At 34.5% G+C, this 23,929-nt stretch overlaps 2 protein-coding genes across 2 annotated transcripts; one reads left to right on the top strand and one right to left on the bottom strand.

Annotated features, from left to right (window-relative positions):
- Positions 1-800: 800 nt before the first annotated feature.
- LOC144446455 (LRP2-binding protein-like) lies at positions 801-7,468 on the bottom strand. Its single transcript, XM_078136219.1, has 7 exons — positions 7,341-7,468; positions 6,512-6,764; positions 5,952-6,065; positions 5,252-5,500; positions 4,757-4,980; positions 4,013-4,178; positions 801-2,706 (listed from the first exon to the last, which is right to left on the bottom strand). The coding sequence occupies exons 2-7, from the start codon at positions 6,740-6,742 to the stop codon at positions 2,641-2,643; spliced, it is 1,050 nt and encodes a 349-aa protein (XP_077992345.1). The 5' UTR covers positions 6,743-6,764; positions 7,341-7,468; the 3' UTR covers positions 801-2,640.
- A 2,101-nt stretch (positions 7,469-9,569) lies between these two features.
- Positions 9,570-23,929, top strand: LOC144446462 (transmembrane anterior posterior transformation protein 1 homolog). Its single transcript, XM_078136229.1, has 13 exons — positions 9,570-9,700; positions 10,885-11,015; positions 11,845-11,966; positions 12,863-13,022; positions 14,445-14,580; positions 15,144-15,241; positions 16,196-16,265; positions 17,319-17,399; positions 17,883-17,992; positions 18,149-18,208; positions 18,985-19,053; positions 19,553-19,632; positions 20,441-23,929. Exons 1-13 carry the CDS (start codon positions 9,604-9,606, stop codon positions 20,814-20,816), a joined length of 1,590 nt encoding a protein of 529 aa, XP_077992355.1. The 5' UTR covers positions 9,570-9,603; the 3' UTR covers positions 20,817-23,929.

Here is a 23,929-nt window from a genome sequence, read left to right as displayed (position 1 = left end):
TCCATTGGGATGTGACATGCTGAGAAGAAATATTTCCTGATATCCAGTCTAACTAGATTTTGCAAGTTTTTGTGAGTGTCCTCTTGTCCTGTTGGTTTGGAGATGCTTAAATAATAGTCCCTGGTCAATTTTTTGAAATCCCTTGATGAAATGAAACTTGAATCAAGTCACCCCTCTCCTCCCTCCTTTTAGTGTCTTTAGTCTATCTATGTAACTTAAATTTCTCAGTTCTGGTATCATCTTTTGTCGCTCTGAATTTTCTCGAGGAGGTCCAAGTCTTTTTAATAGTGCTTTTTTCATGGAAAAAAATTGCTGTTATATCTCAAGAGAAGAAATGGCATACAAAGATATGGATATTGACCCTAGTAGACAACAAGAATAGGGCTCAAAGGGTTTCATGTATTAAACATTACATTACATTACAACTTTAATACATGAAAATAAATGAATTGGACAAAAAATAAACCTTTGTTTTACACATGATCAATGTTTCTTACAAAACCATGCAACTGTTTTCAATGGAAAGACTCATAAAATGAGTGAATACTACAGAGGAGAAAACAAACAGTACTGTTATTAAATCATAAACCAGAGATAAATCATAATTAATATTATCACATCATTTCAAATGAACAAACTCATGTAAAGATGATACAGACAAGAATACCATGAAATTATTGGTGTACTCCATCCAACGTTGTTAAGGCAGCCCATTTTCATGATATGTTTCTCGAGACCCGACTGATCCTATATATCTTAAATCTACCACTCCCCCCCCCCCCCCAAAAAAAAAAAAAAGTTAAGTGATGCTCTCTCTCTCTGGCCAGACCAGAACAAAATACAACTTCACTGATAGCAAGATTATTTATCTCTAAAATTTAGGGTCTTTGTCATTTCCAAGCAGTCAGTGATAGGGCCATATAAGGAAGTACCTCAAGCCAAGTTGAACAAAAAATATGGCATTTATATCCCAGTCACGCCACACCTGTCTATGTCACTGGTTTTGCTTTGTTTCAATACGAGTCAAAATGTTTAAAATTGCCATTACTTCCATGGTTTTCCTTTGATATTACTGGCACTGGTATAATTATGTTATTCTCCAATATTTTTCTTCATTCAGCTGGAAAATATTCCTGACCTATGGGTTTTGACACTACTTGTCTATCGACTTGTAGTGACAAGGCCCCCTAGGTCATTCATATTGTCCTTGGCTGAACATAGAAAATGTTAGGGAATATGATGATATTAGTGAGTATTAGTAATTATTCTACATGTATAAGGCCTGGGTAGAAGTATATTATCCTTTACAGACCAAGATAAGTACGTTTTCAACAAATTTCCAAATTAATTTTGGACAAATAAAGATTACTATTATATTACAGTCATGCAAATCTGTTCCCATGTTCTTCTCTAAGAATTAAAACTTTATTTTTAACCTGTTATTAAATAAACCTGCAGCTGCATTTTGCCACTATGGGAAACATTAATGTTTTATTTACCCCAAGAGAATTCTAATGGTATAAATTTTTAATGAAAGGAAATGGTCTTGATAAAAGGAAATTTTTGTTTGAGCTGAACTTTGTGAAGACTTTATCGTCCATGGAGAATGAAGAATCAATCTTTACATATGATAGATCAGTTAAAATAGCTCAAAATGTTTGCCTTGAGTGTTGTACAATTGGGTATGGGTTGAAAGAAATTCATTGTATAATTCTAAACTACACAGTCAAAGGAGTCATCATGTTGCCTATAAATTCCTGACAAAGTGCTGTACTAATCAATTTGCAGATTCCTAGGTATAGCTTTCAGTGTAGCAAAGCTGATGAAAATGCTATATTGGTAACAAGTAACTATCATCATTAAATTTGAATCCTGGGACAAAATTCATTCTTCTAGAAATAGTACAGATGAATACTAATTAGCCTCAGACATTGTGAACCTTACAGAAGGCAAGCCAATAAATTGATTTCTTGCATATCGCTAATTCTTGAGGCATTGTAAGTTTTGCTGACTTGTTTTTACATTTTATACAAGAAATATGTAACAGTTTATTACACTCAAAGATTCATCACTATGTCATTTGATTTGAGTGGGTAGCTTACAGCAGCCGAGTTCTGAGAAATCTTACAGTGTTACAGACAAGTGCTACATACCTGTAGGAGTATCAACTACAACATATTTTAAGTCCACCAAATACCTCAGTTGCCACGTATACATAAGGATAACTTGCTTTATACATCTTTTAACGCAAGTATGCTGACTAGAATCTACGAGGCTTAGTATAAATTTCTAACAAACTCACTTTTGTAGTTTTAGATGATATGGTATTTCATATATATATATGTATATATTACATTTGAAAGCAGTATTTTATAATATACAATTATGATTCTAAACATACCTACAAGTACTTTGGTACTACTGGTCTAACTTTTAACAGTAAAATACAATCTGTTGTTACAAAATATAATTACTCGTACACAGCTATAGATTTACTCTAAATTTGTCATGGATTCAACTTTTTGTAACATGTAAATTATCATATACATATTTACAACACATTTGTACAGACAGCTACAGTTCTTAGTTGGTATAAAGTCTATGATTATAGTTGAAATATTACAATGATGTCCGATTTCTTCATATTTTGCCAAGTGTAACCAGGTTTTGGAGCCTCTGAGTTGTTCCAGCATCAAATTCATATGCCTACAAAAAATATAGAAGAATTCAAGTTCATTTTAGCATTCTGATAAAAAAAATCAACTTTTTAACTTTTTTTTCATGTGAGAGGGTTTTTTTTGGTTATTTTTTTTTAGTTTTACAAGTATTAATCTTCAATGCCGGCTCCTTGTGATGGTATTGTTGGGGTGATAACAAGTTTGTCAACTGTGCTAGTTTGGTGTACCGTATCTCAAAGCTGGGAGAACTTTTCACATCAATAAAATTGTAATTAGTGTTATTTTCCTGTCATACTGTATTCCAATACTACATTATGCTGAAATCACACAACAATCGTAAACAATTTTTTCTAAAACATATTAAATTGATGAACTTAGAAAATATTCAGCAATTTTACTCTGTCCAACATTTTATGTTATATGTATCTACTGAAGGGTCTCTAACACTCTCAAAAATTATGACCAACATGAAACCGATCTAGTGTCTATTGTACTGACATGGGTATAGCTAATGTTTGTAGCATTTTGGACATTTTAAGAAATGGGCAGACATGTTCCTTTAGAAGTCAATGGAAAATTACTAAAAGTAGCCAGAAAAATGTTGAAAAATAAAAATATTGCCATGGTTTTGCATTTGTAAGTTTTTGGCTCTCATTTACATCCTACTAGCAATGTCCACTGACAGCAATTTTTTGTAACAAAACACAATGCAGTGTTCCTCTATCCTTTCCTATGTGGTTACTGTCAAGAATCTAATCTTTCATCAATTATAACCATAAAATGTTTGGTATATATAAGAGTGCACATTACTACATATGTACCAGAGATTACTTGCACCAGTGCACAGCATACTAGTGGTATTTTCACTGCAGTGCAATATTACCGAAACATTATTGCATACCTGCATGCAAATGATGACATTCACTACACACAAAATCATGTGAATGCGCTGTTCATGTTATGTATGATTTTTATGGAAATTTGCCGTTTCAGATAAACATACGTAATAATAACAGAACCCCATGCCTTGCTATGCTTGTGAAAGTACGGGTACAGAGAAACTTACAAGCACTCGTGCACACACCCGAGTACACCACACTTGCACTCACATGTCATGGGGTTGTCACAGTACTTGCCAGTAACCTCCAACAATTCTTGGCATTTGACAGCCTATGCCAACATGTCCATTATGTATACACTGTATTGCTAAGCAATCTTTCCTTTGGATTTGTAATGCAGTAGTTGCAAAGTATTGGGATTACTATGACCTCCTAAATAATACTTTAATCCCAAATCACATTCTTATATGATAACTAAATATATACATCTCTTACCCGGGAGTAAAATCTTTGTGCTTCTTCTTTATTTTTCTGGACACCCAGTCCTAAATGGAGACACCTGCCATAGTAGAAAGCACCCATCGCAATACCCATACAAATAAACACTGGTAAACAATCCGTCTCCTTGGCAATCTTCACTATTTTGTCCAAGATAGCAACCCTGTAATGGAATGTAATGTATTCAGTACATAATTTCAACTTTTAAAATGACTGATGTATACCCCCATCATATGTTTGATGTGACAGTGTCAAATGCCATCCATCGTTAAGTTGGAAGAGATAATTATCTTACTCTAGTAATCCTCACATAGTTTCCTAAATGCTTTAATCTGACTTTGGTGGTGAAGCTACTCATCTACTAAGGTACACGTAACTTTGACCTTACAAGTACTCTTGCCACAAACCCTGATGATAGAGCCAAAGATGACACTTTTCAATTACCTCACTTAACCAGTTTGCCATCTAAGTTTCAGTATGGGAATGACTGAACCAAAAGTAAACTCACTGAAGATTATTTACAGTGATACATCTTGCTAATACAGAAATTGTTCCAATCCTTAGGAAAGCCATCATACAACACAAACATAAGACAAGTTGAATGCATTCGAATAAACTCTGGTTCCACGTCACAAAAAATGAACATCTACATCATTTGTTCTGCGGGTGCTCAAAATATGAGTGCAAGTGTTCAAATTACCGATGCTCTTCATATTTTTTTAAAAAAATTATACACTATACCTTGCTGCTGTCTCTGCTGCCTTGGTATACAACTTTCTCCTGTAGTAATGAGCTACAAGGTTACCCATGGCATACACATTACCACGTTCTGAAGCCTCTTTCAAACACTGGAAAGCTGAATCTGAATCTTGAGTACATCCTTGACCGGTTTCATACATCACTCCTAGAGCTCCCTGGGATTCTAAACTACCATTGCCAGTACCCTCAGAGTGCCAGAAAAATGCCTGGAAAATACATAGAATATAACAAATCAAAATACATGCAAGTCAAAGTTACCATGTGCTCACTATCCAACAAGACACCGTATGTCACTCTTACTTTTATAAGCTGAAGAGGAAACTATTGGGAGTACGTTTTACACCTATCTTCACAACCTATATATTGGTTATTTCATTGGATGGACAAATATGAGTTGTTTTTGAAATGGACTTTATCTGTACAAACGCTGAATGCTGTCATGGATACACTTTGGGAGACATCTTCATAACATCTCACCTTTTTCAAATCTGTGGTCTCTTCTCTAGAGTAGTACATTCCCAATGCTGTTTGAGCTTTAACACTGGCCTGTGGGTTGCCATCATCAGCAGCAAGTAACCACCACCTTTCAGCTTCTTTATCAGACTGTTTAATACCATAGCCTTCTAGACATGCCCTACCAACATTGTACTGGGCTGCATACATCAAATGCTTAGCTCTTTTACTTGTAGAGTTGGCAATACACAACATGTATTCCACTCCTGTTTTCTGCAAATGACAATTAACATCAGTATATGTATTTAGTCAAATCAGTTTGATGGGTGGCATTTAATAGACATGATAATGTCTGGTACTATATTCTTTCTACAAACAACGATTGATATCAATATCTGTATTAAGTCAAATCTTCTTTGATAGGTAAGAATAACTGTCAGTACATGTATTTAGTAAAATCCCTTTGATAGTTAAAATTTAACATTGTAGTGTCTAGTTCCACACACATATTCCATTGTATTCATTATGGGCCCTTCCAAATAAATATATCCTAGCACAGACTTGTCTGTGATCCTAGCAACTTTACAAACATCTGTGGGCCAGATATAAGATGTTAGGTGTAATTGTGTACTCAACATGTTGCCCCTCACCCATAAATAAGTTGTTTCTACAATCCAGCTGTTCTCAACAAAACCAGAGAGTGCAGATAACAAAATCAACTTACATGGTCCTCAGGAACTCCCAAACCATCGTAGTAAATAACACCAAGTTGATACATAGCCTGATAATCTTCTTTACTAATTCTCTCCAATTGTTTCACTGCTTTTTCATACTCGTCCTGTCAAGGAAAGTTTTACATACAATATTTAGTCTATCATTTGAGATAACCATGACATATACACACTCTTTCAAGTAAAAATATTTACGTTTAAAACAAAATATTTCTACAAACTTTTTTTTAATTTATACTCCGAGTCAAAAGGAATATTGGAAAAATGTCCTCAAATATCAGCAAAGTTAACAGGGAAGGAACCACGGCAGTAAATTTTATTTTCATATCAATTCTTGAATTCCAAGGGCTGATTATACATCTTACCAATACCCTGAGTCCACAGTTGACGTTTGAGGTTAATTCCTCCATGGAGGTAGGAAGGTCAGGGAGGAAGGTGTTTTCTACCTCCACGATTCCTCACAGCTTGGAGTAAATATACTGTCAGTATAATTACTCCAAGCTCACAGTATGAGAATGATATTATGAATATTATAATGGTCTGTCAGTCTTACCTGTTCAAAGTAAAATTGTCCTAGTTGAAATATTGCTTGTTTATCACCACCGTGTATTTTCTCAAGTAAGAGTAATTCCACTTTTTCATTGAATTCTTCTTTGGTGTAACCTTGGTACTCACTATTGATATGCAAACTATTTTCATGACTGACTAGGCTGGTCACGCTGGCAGTGTAGGACGGTAGAGGCTCTGAAGACAGCTGTTGTTTGTTATCTAATTTATGTTCCATTGCTTATGTTGAAAAAGGCACCCTGGAAATAAATAAAGAGGTTAAAAAATCCACACACATAAAATCAGGGAGGATGAATCAGGGTAACATTCTGATTTGCATTGTGATCGGTATTAATATGTTTATTGTTGTTTACAATTTCAGAAGTCTTATAAACAAACGTGTAAACAAATTCATAGAGTACAATGCAACATGTACTGCCATTTCATTGCCATTCACGTTTCACCTTGGGTAATAAAATATGAAAATCACGTACTAACAATACGGTTGACGGTTGACCAGCGCATACCATGGATGTATGTGAGATGATCGTACTATTACAGGGGTGGAAACAGAATCAGAGCTACTCCAAATAATCGTCATTTCATTTTGGTGTAAATACGAGCTTTGGCATTACAGCGTACATGTGGAAATCTTCAAACTTTGCGAATAGTTTATGCTGCTCTAATTTTCTAAACTCTGGTTCATGGTCGGACTCTTAGAGTTGACCCGATCGATCGTAACAGCGTAACACGATTCGGACGTTCGTAGAAGTTGGATGGTCCGTACCACAATCATATGTAACTTTATCATTTCTAAATAAAAATTTCATACTTACCTTTTCAAATATAACTTGATCTCTTGTTAACGTTTATGTGTACATATTCACACAATAGACACCTTCTTTACCAAAAACAAAAACAAAAACGCTCTCGAGCTCTCTCCAGTAAAATCTGGTCTACGCACGCGTAAAGCAAACCGATATGTCGCCATGGTGAGAGCCCACGCAACTTACTGAATAAACGGGCGAAGTTTCATTTCGGATCGCGGAGAAACTTTGGCGCATCACACCGCCACTCTATAAAATAAGTGGAATGACAGCATTTTCAATGCTTTGGAACTGGAATGACAGCATTTCCAGTATGTAAACAGTGGAATGACACCCTTTTCTACATTCAGTTAGTTGAAGGACACCCTCTGCACTGTAAAACGAGTGGAATGACAGCATTTTCAATGCTTTGGAACTGGAATGACAGGACTCTGAGAAACATTTTTGTGGTGTATGCAGCGGTCAACTTGATGATTAGTCTATGAGAAAAGTTGTATTTAGAAACGCTACGCAGATTGTCTCTAGCTCTTGGGTTTAAAATAGTCCAGGTTAGATAGACTGCCATTAAAGATTAGTCTTCATATATATGTGTTTAAATATCGGAGTAGATTAACCAGTTTGCCAAGTAATCACATTCTGAAAAACGGCACTTCAAGTAAATACTGATATAATAAATTCACCCTGGGCAAATTTTGTTCATCAGAATTTAGGAAGTTACAATCATACTAAATTGAATTGTTCAAATTATTTGGAGTTACATTTTGTTGTAAATCATATCATCTGTTAAACAAGATTGTTTTCATATATGGTGCACAAATCTGAAAGAATATATTGTTCCAGAATTGTAATTTTGATAGTTCTACTTTTTTCACTATATCACAAAAAGAAACAATCTTAATGAAACACAATTATCTTGATCTTGCTTTATTGTTGACTCTCCAGTAGCAAGTTTATTGTATACTTACCTTTCATATTTCATTTTTTTTAAAAACTTGTACCATACAATACTCTCTGATAGTGTGTGTAGCGTAATAAAGACTGATAACTAGAAGTTGTCTGTGAAAGTAGATACCGTCCTCCTCAGACGTCATATTCATCGTCGCAAACTACGGCCTCTTTTACGGCACCGTCCAGTACGTGACCTACGTACCAAAGGGCACATTTGTTATTTCGTAGTAAGGCGGAGGAAGTAACAGCTCTGGTTTGCGAGATGGTCATATTATATTGGCCTCGCGGACATAAGTCACTACAACTAATTTACATATAAAGTAAACCATCACTGATTTACATACATACAACCATAGACCCTACACCAACGAACGTACACATGTTTTATCTTTGTTTAGTCAATCCGCCGAAGTCAACATCCAGGTTAACGTACTTTCACTGAACACGTCACCAGTTTGTGACACTGAGCTTTAGGGGTGAGATCAATAGTTCAATGTAGGATATTAAAAGATTCCTTTTACTTAGGTCTCAGACCCCCCCCCCCCAACTAAATTGGCCAAAATTGAAAAAAAATTTCAAATGCCACAATCAATTTCAAATCAGTATGTAGTAGTATGTAGTGCTATGAATACAAAGCCAGTATGTAGTAGTATGTAGTGCTATGAATACAAAGCTAGTGAAGAAAAAATAGTTCTTTTGTTGACACTTTGATGTATTTTAGTTCCATGCATTTACTCATAGACCCTCCAACCAGGAGGTGGAGGGTCCATATGATTTACTATAGCAAAAATTCTTCCATTTCTCATATATTTGTATTTAGGGGTATAAAAAACAGCCATTGAAAGTAAAATCGATTTTGTAGGACGAGAACTAAAATGACTCAAACCTCCCACCCCAAAAGTGAAAGAATCTAATTTTTTATCCTACATTGAACTATTGATCTCGTCCCATACAGCAGTACGAATAAAAAGATTATATGAGGTTACATTTAAAATCTATTTATGTATGGAAGTAGATATATCGATGGCAGTGTACTTTTTAAAAAGAAAAAAGGTGCATATAGGCAGTCACGTGTCAGAACAGATATATGCAAAGAACAAATAATTAAATTATTGAGGAATATATTCACTAACGAGTTTGGGTAGCAAAAGTTGTATATTTGTCAGTGGTTCGACTCGGAGATGGACAGTACAACGGGGGGGGGGGGGGTTACGTGACCTAAGTGTCGCGGGGTCATTTGTGATCCCTTAACTCTCTTGTTATTCGCTTGAAAATGGCGGATGAGAGGGAAGGAAAATGCACGCGTCGCAGGATCGATATACAGATGGCGACAAGTCCGAATGAAATAGATGATGTTGGCGCTCTTGAAAACATAGAGGACTGTAAGGAAGAAGAAGATGCATTCCAAGAAGAAAAACCAAGTACGTTTTTTGTTAACTCATATCCTCAAACATATGTGATAAATGTACTGTTACACTGATCGGTCCTCTTTCAATGTTGTCATTATTATGCATTGCACCCGTCACGTTCACGGAACTGCATATCATCATTCATTCATTACCTTACTTCGAACAACGTTGACCATGTTGTTGTCTTTATTCACTTGACATAGATTCAAATCAAAGAATGAATCGCTTGTCAAGACGTCAACCATTGATAATTTAGATGTGTAGACGAGCTGTGCGTTGAGTGTACTATGTAAGTCAGTTGTTGTGTAATTTGAGATGACATCTGCAACGTAGACAAACATTGAATCCAGTGTACTTGTATGAGTCACCATACTGATGTACACGTCTGCATACCGTATCCTTCCTCGTTAATCAATGCCATTTTGTGTTCACATTATTTGGATTATATTACAGAATAAAGAAATTGATCTGTCCGTAGAGCACTGTAGAATATATCATAATATTTCAATCGTGGTATGAGATCTCCCATTTAAACTTTCTTGGATTTATAATATAATCGCCATCTCATCAATCACAAATTTTAACATGTAGACAATCTTGCAATGAAAAGTACCTACTTAACTCGTGATTCAAGGAGAATTCGGGCCCCTATTTTATTCTTAATACCGAAATTTTGTATAATTAGAAATATGTATTCTGTTGCAGTGGAGTTGATGTGATTGTGAAGTGCATTTCAACATCTCAGATGTAATCTGACCTTTGACATTTAGTCACCCATCACATTTGACTGCATTTTATTTTCATTAAAGGAAGACTCGCAGTCACCCAAAGTCATAAGATTTCTTATTTGTCAGTTATTGTTTTAACAACCACTCATTGAAAGGTTGCCTAAAATTATTTGTAGATGAAGTTAACCAGCAAGAGTTGTTGGTATTTTTTAATAAAAAGAAGTCTGGGTGTTAAGTTCACATTTTAATAAACCAGAACCTGAAGAAAAAATGTTGTTTTTTCCAATTTGTAGCTGAAAGAATATTGTGTATCATTCTGGAAATATTCATGATCGTAGTGATTTTTTTATCGCAAGAAAAAATGGAATAACCAAACTATGGTCTAAAATTCTAAATGCAGATTAATTTATCTGTTTCCTGACAAAGATAACCATGTATTGTAGAGTAATTTATATTTTGTCCTAACAGCCCTACCATTATTTAAGTACATATCAGCTGAACTCACAAGGGGATATTTTCTGGAACATGATGAGGCTAAATATACCCAGAAGAGAGAAAGAGTTTATGCTTTCCTTAACGTTCCTAGAGAAATGGAAAAGGTAAAGAATATTTGTATTTGTTTCTGGAGACAAAGAGATTGCGGTAAATGTCAGCACACTCTATACAAAAAGTAATAGATAGAAAATTTAAAGAAATAACAAAAGTGTGGGTTTGGAATTAGTGGTAACAAAGAAAGTATATTGAATGAAATTGATTTCCATATAAACATATATATATATGAATATGTACGTATTATAATTTTTTGGTTGGAAATTACGATGCGATACAATATGATACGATACGAATCGATACGATATGATACGATACGATACAATACGATACGATACGATACGATACGATACGATATGATACGATACAATGTCTTTTATTACCCAATCAAAAAAGAGAAAAGAAAAATGACATCCTAAACGTAAATACAAAGAAGCAAACAATCGTCAGATAACAGGAGTCAGAAAATAGTGATGTTAATCTGTCATCATACTCCTGGAAACAGTACATAATGATAGAATTAGTGAAATAATTGGGTAATTCACTATTTAATCATCTTTCTCCCAACTAGTAATTACTTGTTTACAAATAATACCCCCTAGGGAGAAAGAGAACAGTAGATTTCACCGACCTTCATTAAGAAAAATCACTCTCAGTGACAGTATAAACTTGCTTTCTTGATTGAAACTTAATGACTAACTTGGTCAGGTTATGAGATGTGGCATATTGTTTCAGCTGTGTTTGACAATGTTGACCATTAACCTATAATATTGTATACATGTAATCATTCACATACTTCTGTGATACAGTGCCTTTCTTATAAATTTAATTGTGACTGATTCTCATTTTCCCTGTCATAATTTTTGCTTCTTTCTTCAGTTAATGACGTATGGATTCTTCCTGTGTATGGATGCATTTTTATTTATATTTACATTTTTACCTGTGAGAGTCTTACTAGCAGTGATTAGTTTGCTGACAAGCCCCTGTACAGTTAATAATAGGTAAGTATAAATTGTATTGTTTACAACATTGAATGTATGATGCAAATCCTGGGTGTGTCAACAGAGTTGGTAATTTTCTAGGGTCTAGCTTAGTAGTGAAGGGCAAATGATGGCCATCTGGTATGTCTGACTTTACATTTTATCAGACATTGGAAAGTTGTCTTCTGTGTTCATACACTTTCACAAATTGAGACCATGGCAAATTCAATAGAAAATGTGTTTCTGATGACCCAACCCTAATTTTCTTTTATGAAGACTAAGGAAAATATGAAAATCACAATTCTTTTAAAATAACTCAAAACATAGATATATCATTAGAGATATCATAACAATAAAAAATCAATTCCAACCTAGAATGTAAATAATCAGAACCACAAAATGTTTACAAATGCAATTTTATACTCAGTAAAAAATCTTGGATGAGAATCCCAGGGGTGGAAATATTACACAAACATAAGCACACACAGACACACACACAGACACACACACAGACACACACAGACACACACACAGACACACACACAGACACACACACACACACGCGCACACACACACACACACGCACACACACACACACACACACACGCACACGCACACACACACACACACACACACACGCGCGCACACACACACACACACACACACACACACACACACACACACACACACACACACACACACACACACACATTGTTTTGTATTTGACCTATATGTTCATATCAACTAAAACCCTAAATACCAACATTTACATAGAAAAATGGAAAGTGACTTTTTGTATCATTTTGTCTTCGCCTCTTTTGCTTGGTTACATTGATAACAGAGTTGTTTCTTCAACCCAAAGGAATATGTCTACAAGATTGATTGCCCTGACAATTATATGGTTTTTTACATTACAGAGGACGTATTCTACAGCCAGCACAGATATGTGACATGTTAAAATTGGTGATATTGTTAGTTTGTAGCTATATGATGTATATGGTGGACTTCTCTATGCTGTACCATATTGTCAGGGGACAAGCTGTTATTAAATTATATATTATATACAATATGTTAGAGGTGAGTTAGTCAGTGGATTACATTCTGTATAATGTATGACTTGAACTGAACTGAATTGACTTGAAATTACTTTTGAGAATTGAATTTATATGAATTAAATTAAAGAATTAAATTGAATTCAAATTTGATTGAATTAAATTAAACGTAAAATTGAATTGAAGGAAATCATAATTGGATTGAATAGAGGTGAATTAAATTAAAAGTGAATTTTATTTAAATTAAATTCAGTTAAAATTCAATTCAATTGAATCGAATGTAACTAAACAGTTTTATGGTCTTACATAATATTTCAGTCACAAAGCAAATGTTGAATTCCCCTGTCATTTTGTGTACACATAAAAAGGCCATAAAACTGTTTATATCAAACCATGAAATTAGTAATACAAGTCTCTGTACATGCTGTAGTTCCAACATGCTGTGCCAAATGTTATTAATCCAATTCATTTACTGTCCTGCTTGTAAATACTTGCCTGTCAAGCTGGTTGTAACCAGTATGCAATAGTCCAGATGTTGTGTGGTATGTCTGGATCATATTTCTATGTTATTGTACATAACTTAAATGAATCAAAGTTTTGAAATCCCTCTTTAGGACTCATTTATTACCAAACCAGAGTGACTGTAGTGTTTCAATTTAAGACAGAACGATGTTTTGTACTTCTCACACAAGCATTTGTGTTACAAATGACATAAAACAAAATACAGACAGTGATAACACAGAAAATATAAAATGTGGTACAGCATTTTATCTCACTGTGAACACAAATCATCATCACTGTCAGATGAAACAAGGAAGATTAAAATACAGAAGTGTTTGTTTGTGTTCACAGTGAGATAAAATGTAACATTTCATGTGTCAGCACGCTATCAGTGCCTGTATTTTGTTTGTGTAATTCATAACAAAAACAACATAACGTGAAATGTAAATAACATGTGTTTTTGCTAAGGTTGGGGAACCATGGTAACAGAAAGGGGGTAATGGTAAAATTGGCATAGTATCCAATACATTGTACCATAATTTTGGTGGGGAAACCCTGGTAAAATGACTGGGGAACTCAGGTAGATTTTACCTGCTTACCACCTTTAACAAAAACACTGATCATGTCACTTAATTGAAAAACTATAGTTTGTCTGGTTTGGTAGTAACATGAGAAATGTCTTTATTTCCTATATTGTCAGCAGTCAATGAATACAAAAATGGTCTCAATCTTTGACTGATTTTACGCCCCATATGATATTATTTATTTCTTATGGCGGTGTTCCCTTGGTAAATGTTCAGCATGTATCTCTCAAAGCTCCATCTCGCTAATTAACTATAATTATCAATTAGTGTCAAAATTGTTACACTCTAGCAATTTGACTTCGTACCATTTAATTTTCAATATTTCTAGATCTTTGTGAATGATGTCATTCTTTTTGTTGCAGGTAGCTGATAGATTGTTTTCATCATTTGGTCAGGACATTTTAGACGCTTTATTCTGGACAGCCACAGAACCAAGGAACAGGAAAAGGGAACATTTCGGTATAGTTCCACATCTACTACTGGCAGTTGTCTATGTCTGTATCCTTTTAAATATGTCATGTGATCAAAATACAGAAATGTGTTGTTCAAAAATGGCAAATCAACACATAAATTGTTACGTAGAAACATTTACTAGATGACAGTGGCAATGATGACAGTATTATAATGATGATGATGATGATGATGATGATGATGACGATGATGATGATGATGATGACTATGACTATGATATTACTGATGGTGATGATGATACTGATGATGATGACAATGATGTGATGGTGTTGATGGTGGTTGTTGTGGTGGTGGTGGTGGTGGTGGTGCTGCTGGTGCTAGTGGTGGTGATGGTGGTGATAATACTGATGATGATAATACTGATGATGATGATGATGACGATGACGACGACGACGACGACGACGACGACGACGACGACGACGACGACGACGACGACAGCGACGACGATGACAGCGGTGGCAGTGACAGTGAGGTGGTGCTAGTGGTGGTGGTGGTGGTGGTGGTGGTGGTGGTGGAAAGATAAAGGATGTTTGTTATAGTATTGATTTGCTACAAATAGATGTTATTTTCCTTGACAACACTTGTATCAGTTTGCCACACTATTCTGATTCTATTCCAGGCTACTACTCTCAACGTTGCATTTAATTCTCACAATAAAGCTTTATTAACCATTATGATGTCAAACAATGTAAGTAGAATTATTTACTCCACTATCACAACATCAATGGATTTACAAAATAACTTTAGAAAATTTCCTAATATTATGTTTGTTGTCCCTTGTGAGACTACTGTTCAATCTCTGAAACCCCAATGTTTGAATCCTACAGTCAGTTCATTGGTAATTATTCTTTCAGTACACTCATAGGGATAAGATAGGATCATTCTTTAGTTTGTTTTACTACAGCTCTGCCAGAAAATGTTTGTCACACCCAAATTTGAATCCTACTACAATATAGGCATGTAAAACCTTCATCCATACAACGGAAACAATCTTTCTTTCTTTTTTATTAATATTATTATTATGATTTACAAATAGTGACAAAACTCTTAGATTATAAGTATTTTCTGGCTGAATGAAGAAAAATATTTGGGAATAATATAATTATTCCTCCTCAAGTTTAATTTATGAAAAAAATGAGAAAAAATAAGTGACTCGTAGTGACAAGGCCCCTTAGGTCACTTGTATTTATCTTAGCTAAACAATGAACAATATTGGGGAATAATAGATAAGTATATTATCATAATTGTTCTTTTTATTTATTTATTTATTTATTTTATTTATTTTATTTATTTATTCACCACACATAAAGGATACGCTTACTTCACAAGAAAGAAAGAAATTCACACAGATACACAAAAAAAGAGAAAGAAAAAATGAGAGAAAAGACCTTGGTGGGTTTGAAAACTGTGTGACTGGGGTCTGGCAAAATAGCAAAAACAATGTCAATTTTACATGTAAACAAGCTATTCACTTAATGTTATCCAAATGTGTTTATGACATCTTTGTAGGCATACCTAATCTATAGTCCCTACACAACAGGTTTTATTTAGGGTCTATGATAGAATTGATGTTAAAGTTTGTAACTATTCATCGCTGTATTATTTTTCAATGTTTTAATGATTTTTTTTTGATTTTTCCCAGTTTGTTGAATTAAAAGGAAGTGTGTTTAAAAAGTTTGGTAAAAACAACCTTTATCAGATGTCCTGTAGTGGTAAGTATCCACAGTCATAGTTTCATATCTCTGCTAAAATTGGTGATAAAACCACAAAGAGAAAACACAGTGTGTGTAATTTCATCCCGATGACTTTGACTACATTGAAAAACACATCCCAGGATTTCCTGTAGTACAGACTAATTATACAACATTTGACATCTACCAGCATTACCAGTATGACCTTGATGCCACTTGCCATGTGTACAGCTGTAACTTCATTTGTATCTCTGGAGTCATTGACCCCAACAAATTACTATCTACCCAATATTTTCTCAACTTTCACCCCAAATAAGAAACTTTCTGTAGATCAGATGTAATAAAATGGGTTACTGTATCTGAACAAAGCAAGTAGGACTTCATGAGACTGTCATCACTGTCAATTTGATGTAGAGAAAAATGTCATCACAAATTTAGAGTTAACATCTGTAAGATCGTTTCAGTTTTTTTACTATTTCAGAATTGCAAAAATGTACGACAACCCTATAATATATCCTTGATAAAGTTCCACAATGTGAGATCAAACTGTTTGGTAAACATAGTATACACTTCAAGAAATTTAAATCTCTAACTTTTGCTCTTTAAGAAAACTCAATCTTATTCTCAGTTAAAATCATAGACATTAGAAAAGAGATTCTTTGTCTCTAACATCTATCTTTAAATCAAGAGAGAGAGAGAGAGACAGACAGACAGACAGACAGACAGACAGACAGACAGACAGAGACAGACAGACAGACAGTGAGAGAGAGAGAGAGAGAGAGAGAAAATCAGTGGTCATCTGACAAATTTTTAAATAGTCGTCACAATGATATAAAAATTAATTCATTGTAGAATCCAAAATGGCTGCCAAATACTCTAATACAGGATGGTTGATATCCTTGAAAACAAGATGGTGACCCCAATGTCTTTTAGTATTCCAGAAGGACCAGGAATAAGCTTTCATATGGCAAAGTTTGGAGAGATTGTAAAACCTTTGATGTTTTAGGGAATAGGTCCCTGATCGGCATTCTGTGATAACATGTTACTTAATATTGTTTTATATATTTTGTGTAGATGTGAGGGAACGGTACCACTACTGCATACTTCTGTCAATTGTTATATTGAGAAATATGACAGAATTTAATTGGGATTTGGGTAAGTATTCTAATTTATTCTGTTCAATCATTAACAGTAAACCACTAAAGATAAAATTACAGAATCCAAAGAGTGTAGAAACACTGAGATTGTTAAAAATGAGAGTTCATTTCTCTCACACTGGTCTACCATCGCTTCATAAAACTTAGCAGACATACATATTTATTAGATGCACACTGAATATTCATGACTCCTAAGTACATATTACCTATTAGATAAATGGTTGTGAATGCATCTAATAGTGTAAAATTTATGTGACGTGAAATCATGAAATGACCGTCCAGAACCCAAAGTTATGAAACTACATCTATTTCCTGGAGTGGCCATTGAAGGTATACATTGACATTAACATCATTTCTTTTATTGAAAGTTTTGTGTAAGTTAGTATATAACCCAAGTGAAATCCACTTAAAACTCAGGTTATGCCTTTTTAATTGTTGCCTGTAGACATTGTGTAGTCATGTTTCTTTTTTAAACCATCAGATCACCTATGGGAACTAATACCTGACGTTCTTACTGTGCTAATTGCTGAGGTCTGTGTGGATTGGGTGAAACATGCATTTATCACTAAATTTAATGAAATTCCAGCTGATGTGAGTATAACTCTAATTTTGTACCAAAAGTGTTATCTTGTCTTCTTTTAAACTGACAATGTAGCCATGCCAGTTCATATTTGCTTCCCTCATTACAAGTAATTCAATGTTAATAATTCACAACTTTTTATTTTTCATATTTGTTCTCAATACAAGGTTTATCAAGAGTATCGTACAAGTCTTGCACAAGATATGGTTGGCAGCAGACAAAAAAATGTGAGTTACCTTGACTTTTATCATACCAGTAGTCAGTTACCATAGTGATAGTCATTGTTACCATAGCAATAGTCAGTTACCATAGTGATAGTCATTGTTACCATAGCAATAGTCAGTTACCATAGTGATAGACACTCACCATAGTAATAGTCACTGTCACCATAGTGATAGATATTGTTACCATAGCAATAGTCACTATTACCATAGCATTATTTACTGTCTCAATAGCAATAGTCAGTTACCATAGTAGTGCTCAATGTTACCATTGCCATAGTAACCGTTACCTCAGCAGTAGTCATGCTGTATGAACAAGATAATACCAAGGACTGTAGTTTTATTTTATTTATGACATAAAACATCTTCAATAAACACATTTGACCTGGCCAGTTCATCAACCTCAATGTATCAAGTGAATTGAGGGAAAGTAATTAAGAAAAATTGTCACTTTGTCACAATTATGCAATGTATTGAGTGTTTGGTGAATACATTTGAACATTTGATCAACTTTGTGTACCGGTATATCTTACAGTTGTTGTATTACAAGTACTAGTATGTAAATCTGTACTCCACAACAAGTTTGTTCTACATATTTGTTCATTTAGTCATTTTTGTTACTTTATCACAAAATCTGAATTTACTATTGATATGATGCTCATGAAATACGATACATTGTAAACAGTCGACTGTCAAGTCTAGTTTAATTGTATACATGTTTTATTTCAAGATGTAACTATCAGAAAACATTTATACGTGTCTGCATTCTGTTTTGTCTTCAGGCATTTTCTGATCACTCAGATCTTGTATCAAGACGTATGGGTTTTGTACCACTGCCACTAGGTTGTCTGGTAAGTAAATATGTCATTTACCACTATCAATAGACATATGGTATGTGTTAAAGTGCGCCCTCTGGTGATTTGTTTTGACAATTTGTTTATACAGTGTTATACATACCAGTATTTGACCTTTCAACTTTTACAAAGAATTATCAGTAAGTTCTATTACCCTGTCATTTTATTTCATGGTTGTATTTCAACACAGGATTTATCAGAAAGTCTATAAACTTTTCTTTTTACCGGTGTCCATCTCTTTTATGTACCCTTGTTTTAGGCATAATATACAATATTTTGTACCCATTCACCAATCAACAATTTTCAAGTTATCACATTTGCGTTATTAATACTGTTTTTCTTGCTTGAATAGCTGATGTGAGATATAACATTATTTTTAAGATCAGCAGTATTCTAGTTGTTTTCATTGCTTGTTTAAATTATGACTAATATGTCTTGTTTTTTTTAGTTCATGTCATTGACAGTATACTTTCACTTTCCATTTGTTATGTTTCAGTTATTCCGTACAGTTTGGCAGTCTGTGAAACTACCACAGAACAAAATGGGTGTGGTCATTGTTATATTAATCTATCTGTGGTAAGTTGTGTGGGATTTCTGTATTCAGTCTATGAATACTAGATACAGTAAAGAAATTGTATGTGCAATGCAAATGTGAGCAATAGCCAGGCCAGGCAAACTAACGATAGCCATTCCAGGCAAATTAATGATGGCCATGCCAGGCTAGGCAAACTAGCAATAACCGTGCCAAGCAAACTAACGATAGCCAGGCCAGGCAAACTAACGATAGCCATTCCAGGCAAATTAATGATGGCCATGCCAGGCTAGGCAAACTAGCAATAACCGTGCCAAGCAAACTAACGATAGCCGTGCCAGGCAAACTAAGGATAGCTGTGCCAGACAATCTAACAATAGTCATGCCAGGCAAACTAACAAGAAAGCCTAGGTAGCTAATCAAGTGGTTCACTGCAGCTCAGTGGCGTAATTAAAAACAGAACACACAGATGAAACGGATAAAATTGAATGCTAAACGATTATTGCACTATTCATAGAATTGTTTTTCACGTTTCCTCAAACTATGAATGAATATGTATTTGTTATATTTAGTCAGTATTTTTATTCTCATGTCCATACCCAATTGATTTAAAATCCCCATATTGGAGTGTCTTGCAGTGCTAGAAGGGGTTCTTATCAAAGCCTTAATGCTCCACTAATAAGAATGTAACTAAAATGTGAAAATGTGGAATTCAAATATTAGGCTCTGAAACCTTGCATAAAGATGTGACTGCATCAATTTGATAGTTTGATGTATAATTTGATTTTTGTGACTGCAAACTTTCTGTGTATGTTGGATATTTTTGTTAAATTTTCACCTTTTTTTTTACAGTTTGTCTTCCGCGAAAGTGTTGACCAGTATTATACTCTTTGGCAAGTCATGTAAATATGTTCAAGAAATCAAGAAAAAGGCACCACCAGAAACAAAACGAAAACCAGAGCATGGTCGAAGTAAAAGTTTCAGCGGACTGTCAACCCAAACAGCGACTCAAGTGAAAAAAGTGGAATCTATGTCATTATATTCTAAAGACACTCTAGAATCAAATAGTTCTATAAGTCTACAGAGTCTTGGCAAAGATGAAAGTGCTACAAATCTGCCAAGTTTGACAGCAGAAAAACAAAAATCTGAACTTGATGAGAAAAACAATCCTAAAAAGTCCTTGTCAGATATTGATAGGTATACTTTGTGTAGCAGTCACATTGTGTAGACTGTTTAGTAGTCTACAACTTATTTCTCACCCACCTACATTTCTATATTCAGCTCTATTTATCTGTCATATTTTTATCCCAAACATTTCCATAAACTTTGGACCAAAATGGACAAAGCATTTTGTACTAGACAAGTTTATTGAGTAACGTCCACAACTGTCTGAACATCAAAGGTGCAGTGACAATAGTTGATGGATTTGACAGTAGTGGTATTTGTGTCATTGGTTGCCATGGATACAGAGTATCATAAAATAATTGTTCATCTGGAATAGCTGAACTGGTATACTCAAAGATTCCTGACTATAAGTGTTTCATATTGTTGTAATGACATATGAATCTTTCAACAATCTATTCCTCACCAGATAGTTTGTAAATGAATCTTGATAAATACTTGTAGTGAATTGTCATTTTTCGAAGGGAAAAAACCCACTGCCATTGTCGAGTATACACTCTACACCCTCTTTGACTATCTTTGCATAAGTCTAAACCCAGACAGTCCCATATCTCCAAAATGGTGCGTTCCAGTGCAAAATTAGAGAACAATGGAATGTTCCAAAGTGAAAACATGGTGGGTGTGAGTAGGCACTAAAAGGCTACACTTCATTTCTAAATGTTCATGAACATTATCCATGAATAGGCCAATAACTTATTTGACATTCCTTTCCTTTCCAGTATCTTGTAAACTTCCATTTTATACTGAAGAATGACATGAAAATCTATAAAAAAAATATTTGTATTGAATTTTTAAAAGAGCTTTATTATTGTTATTTATGTAATGGTGCTCTTGTGATATTTGAAGTTTAAACAGAGTGTTAATATAGTGTACAGTACTGAAGTGTGATTTATCTTGGTAGCTAATTCTTATTGTTTATATTTAAACTATCTTGTAACCTGTTACAATCTGGTTATCAGAAGAAAATGAAAGATTTTATAGTTTTTGCCACTGGTGGCGCTGTTGAGCAGCAGAGTTTCAGAAGCAGGTCACAGAACATATTTGGGAACTAGATTTTAACTGCATAAACCAATGGACTTCAAGACAAGGAAAAAAGTTCTTGATTTTTTTGTTTCCAATAATGAAATTCATAGGAATGTGTGAAGTTCAATTGCGTGTATTTTGTTGACTGCTTACTGTGTTATGCACATGCTATGCCATTTAACTGATAATATGATGAACATTAAAGCTTCCAACAGCACTCCTAGTGGTAGGACTATAAATTGTTTCATTTTCTCTGAAACAGCATTATGGTGTATTGTTAACGTAATTATGGCATTTAGCCATGGAACAAGGTCATTACTTGTACAGCAGTCAAAATCTATATTTTCAGTGTTCTATGTCTCTATGTAAGTTCATTGTCTTTCTTTATCTCTGGTACTATTAGTAATACTATATGTAATGTTAGTTTTTATATTGCATTATCTCATGCTGTGCTCAAAGTGCTTTACAATTATTACCCCTTGCATTGCATGCATTGACTTGTAATGGTGCAATGAACCTTTATACTTCCTCAACTGCCCTGGGGAGCATATAGTCAATTGCAGCCTTTATAAGACCATGGGATTAAAGCATTCACATGGCAACCTCTATCCTACCAGGTCCCCAATTATACAGCTGGGTGGACTGAGGCACAGTCGTGGTTCAAATCTTGCCTAAGGACTTTAGCCATTCAAATGGCAGCGATGGGGCTCAAACCTGCAACCTGCAACCTGCAGATTCCAAGCTGACCATTCTAACCATTGACCATCATGACTCCCTCTCATACTATTTCAAATATTGTTATAAATTGTACTTGTCACAAAATAGCATTTTGACACTACTATGTAACTCCACATCTACAAGTTTTCATGCAATCAAAATATACTTGCTAATCACCATGTGAACAGCTTTCTCATCAACTAGAGAACACACACAGAACATTATTTTAATGCCATCATATAATTCTAGTTCACCTAGTGAATGAGTCAGTTGATAGATCGGTTCAGAAGGATATACAAAAGTGAACTACGTGGATTTCTGCCAACTTGTAATGTTTTTTATTCATTTCATTAAAGAGTATACAAGTTTATATTTGTATTCAATGTGTGTAGAACTTTTGCCATCTCAACTCATTTTCCATTCCAAGAAATGATTATTTAGAATACAGAATGTGCAAATCAAAATATTATAAATTTGACAGTGGCATTTCAGAAACAAGAGATTTCTGTATGAATTGCGACTTTATTTCTAACCATTCATACTACAGATGTAATGATAATGTAATGATAATGTGATGATAATATAATGATAATGTAATGATAATGTGATGATAATGTAACGTAAAGTTAGCAGCTTAATTATTGTGATTTAGCTAGAAACATTTGTTTATTTAAAGTGACACTAGCTGAGTTTACAACTGTTTTATTTGGTAGTTTCCAAAACAATCCATACATAAATATGTTGACACATGCCTTGAATGGCATTGAGAATCACCTTATGATATTAGGCCCCCCCAAAAAAGAATTGTTTCTGGTCATGTCAGTATGACAATGGGATTTTTTTTTTTAATTCTCATTAACAAACTTGTCACTCAGTCTACTATTTATGACAGTTACTGTTCTTTTTATTTAATACTTTAGAGCAAGTGTGTATGTGGGGCAGATGTCATTTGCTTGTTCATGATGGGCTCTGCAGTTGTCTTCACTGAAGTCAGGGGGGGGGGGGTATTTTGTGTTTCCCCACGGATCTGCAGACTGCATGAGCTGGACAATCACACACAAAAAGACCAACATGGAGTATTGAAGTGATGCGCAAGCTGACCAGAAACAATTCTTCTTCTCTTTTTTGGCCTCACTTACACAGTGTAACAATATTTAGAAATATGCATAATGAACTATTTATGCCTAGCCTGTCTACACTGCTTGGTCTATGATTCCACTGCACTGATAATGTATAAGTGTAGTGGAGTCACAGATAGGGCAAGTAGTTGGGCTAATATATACCTGAACACTCAATTTTGAGTTCTACCACTAGTAAGAGATTTGGTGTGTAGAATAGTACAGTACAGCTATTAACTTTTTATATGCAGCAAAGAATAAGCCCTCCCAGTAAAACAAATATGTAAATTCATCTGATACC

The sequence above is a fragment of the Glandiceps talaboti genome, chromosome 15 (genome assembly GCF_964340395.1).
Source record: "Glandiceps talaboti chromosome 15, keGlaTala1.1, whole genome shotgun sequence".
Lineage (NCBI taxonomy): Eukaryota > Metazoa > Hemichordata > Enteropneusta > Spengelidae > Glandiceps > Glandiceps talaboti.
The sequence above is the reverse complement of the archived record's forward strand: the minus strand, read 5'-3'. Positions and strand labels throughout refer to the sequence as shown.